Raw genomic sequence first — 7,145 nt, 5'->3', positions numbered from 1 at the left:
GCAGTAAGAGACAGATGCAACCATCATCATCATCATTCATGACCCGAGAGAAAACAAAACCAAAGCTTTTGCCCCATCTATATCATCATTGTGCTGCTGGCTATCAGCAGCTACTTCAAACTTTTGCCGTGTTTATGAACAGCATAAACCCTATTCCGAAACACCCAGTAGGGTTTAGAAAAGAAAAAATGGTACGAGAAGAGCAAAGAAGGTAGTAGAGAACGAAAAGTTGTTTATATGGTAGATAATTGTCATACAAAAGATACAATACTAGCTAATATTATACTTGTTCTGCTCTAGCTTGTGTGATCGGAGCACACACCTACAGAGATGGTACACAGAAAGAGAGAAATCCTACTCTTTCACTTGTCCCATTATGTATGGAAATATCTATTTTGCTTGCTGTTAGCAGTATGTTGTATTTCATGACACTGGCGAACTCGTCGTCGTCGAGATCTTCTCTATGGATCTACTCTTTGATGTAGGTATTGTTCAGCTATACATCTAGAGGCTGTCTTCCTTTTATGTGCTTCTCCTACTTTTCTGCATAAAGAGAAGAAAACATAAGCCAACATCAAAACAATGATGACTATTTGATTGCACAACCACTACAACCCCCTAAATAATCTAGGGAATTTGAGAGAACAAAAATAGTCCATCTTACCCTAGGTCAATCCCTGCTGCCTTGCTCACCATTATTAGCTACACTTCAAAAGCTTCATGCAAGCAACCAAAAGAAAACCCAAGTCAGAACTAATTTGAATCAACTATCGTTTCCTAAGAGGAGAGGGAGAGTTCTCACAATGGAAAGCAGAGGTAGCCCCTTGGCTTTAGAAGGAGCACTACTGAGAAGCCGTGCAAATAGCAGGATTGACAGATGTTGATGAGTTGTTTTCAGAAACTACGACAGACTCATTAAGATCTCCTGCTGCAGTATGATCTCCACCTGAATGCTTAGGAGACGCAAAAAGGCTATCAGGAAGGACCTGCTCCACACTGCTTTCATGACAACCACCACAGAAGACAATACAAAATAACATTAGAAAATGCCGAAGGGACCTGAACTTAAATAGAAGTTCAACTAGAAAATAAAGTTCCACAAAACCTAGATATAATAATGAAGTATACCGTTCATGAAGATCATGAGCTTCAACATCTGAGCCTTGCTCCTTGCCTTCATCACTAGCATTGTTGACTTCCTTCTGAAGTTGCTGCTCAGAAACCGCGGCAGATACAGAAAATGATGCAGGTGGCATATCACCAAGGCCTGCAATGATAACATTTATATTCAGCACCACAAAGTTTCATTTGAAAATTAAGTATATGTATATTATTCAACCGTCAAGTCAAATACCTTCCGCAACTTCTTGTTTGATGCTATCAAATGGAATGACATTTTGATTGATCTGGGCATGAGATTGAGGGCTCAAGGGAACAGGAGCACCCACAGATAGACTGCGGAAGTGATGGGGTAGATAGTGCTGGGGTAAGCGGTTATTCTTGAAGTCAGGCAGCTGCAGATTCATTAGTCTTCTCCCTTGGAGTTCAATGGCTTGCTGCAATTCAGCCTGCTCCTCCAATTTTCTTCTCAATAGCATTTCCTGTGTATCATAGAGCATTCTTCCTCCTACATAAGCCATTTCAAACAATTACTCATCCCCTTTCTCAATGTGTATATATTCCAAAGAAAAAGCACTCGTTTGAGTTTTACTAACCAAGTTGGAGCTCATATGGATCTCTGGAATCAAGACCAGCAGGGCTCAAACATGGTGAAAATTCCCCCCTCTCTTGATGCTGTTGTTGCCTCCTGCAGACATTCAGCAATTAAAGCATTAAAACAAGCAGTCAATAAAGGAAAAGCACAAAAATAGGTACCAGATGAGTTATGAACATACTTATCCAGGACTTTTCCCTTCTCCTTATAGGGCTTGACAAGAACACGTGACTCGCATATAAAATGTGGATTCCCTTTGGACAATATGAGCCTGACAGTTTCTGGGTAGACAAACGTAACAAACCCAAACATTCTTTTCTGCTGATATGGAATCCGTACATCTTGAACCGGCCCATACTTGCTTCAAATTTACAAAACAGAACTACTTTAAATAGAATCCTTAACTTTGAATTTCTAAACATTATAGTCTTAGAATTTTTAAACGTTATAGTCTCAACAATCCTCAACTCTTGTAAAAAATAATTAACTCCATTGCTTAACAGTAAAACAAAACAACAATATGAAACAGCAACCTATCATCTTGGAAAAAAAAATTCACATGAAATACAAAGCAACGATACTTGGTTAAGTTATTTGACAGATACAAACAATGACACGCCTTTGATTTAGCAAAAAACAGAAAAGATATATCTAGCTCATGCAAACAACAATACACCAGCTCTGGTATATCTTTTGGCAGTAGATTTGTAGTCTCAGCACAGTCCACAGAGAACCAAAATACAATTTAATAAACTCAGAAAGCATTCCTTAGAAATATCCGAATTGGCATATGATATGCTAGTTCACAAAGACAGCACTCCTGACCCTTTCTCTCCTTGCTTCCCCTCCCTCGAGGACAAATTGAAGTTCAAAATTGTTTGGTGAACGTATTTCTTAATCAGGACCACCTCATTATTGACTATACTTAGTGGGTAATGTGGTAGTCAGATGAAATTGACACAAGCCCAAAATCCTAGTTTTCTAGAGAATTAGATAAAAATATTTAGCTTTGATCAAAGTTAGAGAAATGACTGAGCAGCTTTTATAAGTTTGAAATGGCTTTGGGAAAATAGAAGCTCAGACATTGTGCAGAAATGGCTACTAAAGACAAATTTTTAGGAGGTATAGAGGATAACATAAAGACCCTCAGCAGATAATCAGATCCTTGCATAATCAGGGTACACAATGTAGTTGAAGGCCAAATCAAACTGAGGATGACACACCATAACATCGCAAGATTCTTATAAAAGGCTTTTGGGTAAGTTGAGTGCAATACTTGCAGGTTAAGACACTTGACAATACACAATGACAGAAAGCCTAGGATTTCTTCTCGTGCTAGCTGACTTTCAAAACAGTAACTTAGAAATTTACACTTGAAAATGTATGATGCTACCTGAAGTATTCCGAAACATCTTCATCTCTAAAGGTGCTCTCAGCTGGGAATGTCAAGTAGATCTGCCTGGAAGCCGAGGTGGCCTTTTCAACAGAAGCCATTGCCAAAAGGTCGTTCCTTTCAGGTCGGCACCGCCCATACTTGTAAAATTCTTCCCCCATCATGATTGCCGCAGCTCTACAATTCAACAGAATGCACCCCAAAAATAACAAGTTAAAACCAAACAGAAAATGACTCAATAACCAGACACAGTCGCAATCAATAACCTTTACATGTATTCAGCAAAATGGGCTGTCTCAAACTACACTCACAATTACCAAGTAGTACACGCAAAGTATACCACCCAAAGAAAAGAAAGGGCCGTTTCTAGTATACCTTTGGGGATCATTTTGCTGTTGCAAGAGGAAATTCATATACTTGTTGTAAGGAGAAGATGGGCCTCCTCCAGCCATAAACTGAGAAGCAGCAGCAGCTAATCTCTGTTGATGGGCAGCAGCCTTCAACCTCAGCATCTCCTCATGCTGTAGCTGCTCGAAACCATCGAACTTACTCGGGGAGCCCACAATGCCACCACCACCAGCGGCACCGGCATCGACCGACTCGCCGAAACCGCCATGCACAAACTTGCAATTGCTCCCATTCTTGCAAAACCCTCTAGCAAAGTAGAGGCAGGGCTTGAAGCCGCCACCCAGGGCGGCGTCTTCGGTCCCGAAACAGGCGTCACTGGCGGAATAGCTCCTCCTGTGCAAGTGGGCGTCGCCATTGTTGAGAGAGTGAGCCCAGTCGGGAACCCCGTGGCCCAATTCGAGCCGGGGATCAATGAAATCGTCGGGCCTGGAAGAGGAGGAGGTGTCATTGAGGAAAGACAAGTAGTCGCTCAGTTGGTGCTCGTCAATGAGGTCAGTGCCGGACCAAACATCACCGTCCTTGCCGGAGTGTTTGGAATGCAAGGGAAGTGGGACCGAGCCGGCTCCGGCGCCGGCCCGGATATTGTCGTAAGAGAGCAGAGGACTGGACTTGGGGCTAATGGAGTTGTTGGGGAAGGCAGAAAGAGGCCAGGAATTGGAGGAAGGAGAAGATGGGTTTTTGGGAAAGTCAAAAGCACCGTTTGGGATTCTGGGGGAGGACTGTGAGAATGGGTTGCTGGCGCTGGTGGGTCTGGCTATGGGGTTTAGAGGGGAAGGAGAAGATGGGGTGGAAGATGACGAAGTGTTGGAGGAAAGTCCCAACTGGATTTTGGCTCTGAGAATCAGAGAGTGCAAGAGGGTATCTGGGCCATAAGCCAGGCGCATCAAATCGTTCTCGCCAAGATCTTGTATGAGAAGATAGCCCATGATTTTGATGGCATTTTCAGGCTCCAAAGCCTTGATCTTTCCGAACAGTAGGTTCGTGACTTCATACTGTAAAGAACCCATCTTGGGTTTTGGGTTTTTGCCCCTCTCTCTCCCTCTGTTTCTCTCAGAGAGAAAGCAAAGCAAAGCAAGCAGAGAGTGAGAAAGAAAAGAGAAGCAGAAGAAGAGAGTGAGGGGAGTATGATGAGTAGGGTTTGAAGAGAGTAGCAAAACAAGCAGGTCTTTTGTTTGAGTAGAGTTGGAAAGTCCCTCTCTTTCTCTCTCTAATCTAATCTTTATATTTTTGAGGGAGACGGGGGGAGAGACGAGACTAGGAGAGAGAGAGAGTGGTAGATTCCAGATCTACTTCAAGGTTAATTGTCAACACCACCCCTGCCCTTGTCACTCTTTAGTGTATCCATTACCATATGCCTATTTATATAATTACGCTAATCTTGTTCGTATATAATCAATCATATGGGATTATATAGTCCTAACCCTTATCATAAAACCTACTTCCAACATTGTCCCACGCACGCACCCATCTTCTTCTTATTCTTCTTTTTTTCTAAAAAGAAATTTTATTACTTTTTCTTGCCATAAAAACACCCTAAAAGTATTCAACTTTTTTCCCATTAATACCCAAAAAGAATTTCAAATTGGGTTCTGAATATAAAAATTGAGTCAAAAACATTTGGGTACAAAACTGTGCCAAATTGATAAGTTCAAGAGTCCAACACCCAATTTTAAGGGGAATTAAATATTCTTAGTTTTTTGGGTAATGAATTGATTATAGCTTAGTGGCTACACTTCTATTCAAAAATTATTGCATTTAATCCTATGGTGCAATGCTCACTCATCTTTTTTACTAAATGTTATTACCATGTGGTGAAATATTTTCATCTGGGTTTGGATGAAAAGGACAGCAGTGTCAAAGCTGGTGGAATGGATGAGAGAGAGGCTGAGACTAAAATCTACAGGAAGAGTTAAACTGGTCAAGCAGCTAGTTTTAAATGTTGGACTCCTTAAAATTGACTGCTAATTCCACACAATCATCTATTTTGTCCTTTTGATTCCTTATTAATAATCTTTAACTTTTATTGTCTACTTAAAATTTCTATTTACAGTTTTACTACGTAACTGCTCCGAACCAGAAATTTGATTTTCTGAAACCAGTTTGTTTTGGCATCCCTATCCTTTTGTTCCCCTAGTTTCTGCTCTCTTGGGCACCTAGATGGCTAGTTCCACTCTCCCTGGTAAAGGTGGCAAACGGGTCGCTAAGTACGAGCACTGCACCGGCCCGGCACGCTTAAAAGCGGCCCAAGCCCGGTAGTGGCCCAGCAAGACCCGACCATGTTGGAATAACGGATCGGGTTTGGCCTAGGAATATTGGCCCGGCCCGAGCCCTTAATGGGCCCGGCACGGCCCGAGCACGACATATTATGAGCCGGCCCGTTACAAACACAAAATTTCATTTTGTTTTTAAAAATATTAAAAAACTACAATGATGAAATTTGAATATGGGACCTCTTTATTTAAAATCTCATGACAATTCCACCAATGTTATTTCTTTTGTGTTATCAAAATAGTGAAACAAAACATTATATGTTTTTTCTAAATATTAAATATATGTTTATTAACAAAGACTAATCTCATAATAATACAACTATAGAATGAAGGAAAGAATAATATGATACTAAATCTTCATTATATTAATGAAGATTATAATGAAGATTAAGCTCACAATAATATACTAAAACAATATATTTTGAGTTATTTTTTTCTTTCTTTCTTTCTTATAGTGGAATATAAAAAATTATTAGAAAACTAGTCTTTAGAATCTAAGATTAAGAAAAATGTTGTAAAACTTAATTTATTTTAATATTCTAAATAGTTAAATAAAATTAATTTTTATTTGTTCAAATTAAGATTTTACAATCGTGCTTTATAGTGAGTAGGCACGAGCACGGCCCCGCACGATATGGGCTCGGGCCATGGACCGGACCGGGCTTAATGTTTAAGTAAATGGGCCGGCACAAGCTCGGCACTATAATAAATGGGCCGGCCCAAGCAAGACTAAGCCAGCTTAAAATTGGCCGGGCTAGCCCGTTTGCCACCTCTACTCCTTGGCGACCCACCACCCTTGCTAGGCAACAACCACGACATGTATCATGGTAGGCTTCATCATTCAACCCGCGGATCAAGTGGGTCGATGGAGGCCCGCAAGCCCGACAGGTAAAAGCCCGGCTGCGCCAACATAAAAGCCCCCCTCGATGGGTAGAGGGCCGGACTTGGTGTAGGAATTTAAAACTCGGCCTGACTCGCCAAAGACTCTTAAAAGCCAGCCCGGCCCTACCCGTAAGCCTACAAACTAAATATTATACTCAGTGTTCTAAAAAACGGCCGCCCAGGCTGCCTAGGTGCCGCCTGGGCGCTGGGCGGCAGCAGATCAAGGTGAGTAAGGGCTGGGCGAATGGATTGGGTGTTGGGCTCTCAGGCAGCCGCCTAGGCGGTCTTGGCTGAGGCCGGGCGGTCCTAAGCGGCTCCGCCTGGGCGTTGAATTTATATATATATATATATATATATATATATTTTTTTTTTTTTTTTTTTTTTATTCTCATCAAAATCAAAACAAGGATTAGAAAGAGACCTCATCTCTAATTTGAAACAATTGAAACCTCGTCCTTTGAATCTCTAACCACCTCTC

General features: G+C 41.3%; 1 protein-coding gene across 1 annotated transcript; it reads right to left on the bottom strand.

Annotated features, from left to right (window-relative positions):
• Nucleotides 1-212: 212 nt before the first annotated feature.
• Nucleotides 213-4,842, bottom strand: LOC112168178 (zinc finger CCCH domain-containing protein 55). The gene is made up of 9 exons (XM_024305296.2): nucleotides 3,483-4,842; nucleotides 3,108-3,284; nucleotides 1,896-2,075; nucleotides 1,716-1,807; nucleotides 1,355-1,627; nucleotides 1,129-1,267; nucleotides 803-996; nucleotides 665-716; nucleotides 213-543 (listed from the first exon to the last, which is right to left on the bottom strand). Exons 1-7 carry the CDS (start codon nucleotides 4,520-4,522, stop codon nucleotides 843-845), a joined length of 2,055 nt encoding a protein of 684 aa, XP_024161064.1. The 5' UTR covers nucleotides 4,523-4,842; the 3' UTR covers nucleotides 213-543; nucleotides 665-716; nucleotides 803-842.
• Nucleotides 4,843-7,145: the final 2,303 nt, after the last annotated feature.

This window comes from Rosa chinensis, chromosome 5 (assembly GCF_002994745.2).
Source record: "Rosa chinensis cultivar Old Blush chromosome 5, RchiOBHm-V2, whole genome shotgun sequence".
Classification (NCBI taxonomy): Eukaryota; Viridiplantae; Streptophyta; class Magnoliopsida; order Rosales; family Rosaceae; genus Rosa; species Rosa chinensis.
This window is presented reverse-complemented; position numbering and strand designations above follow the sequence as displayed.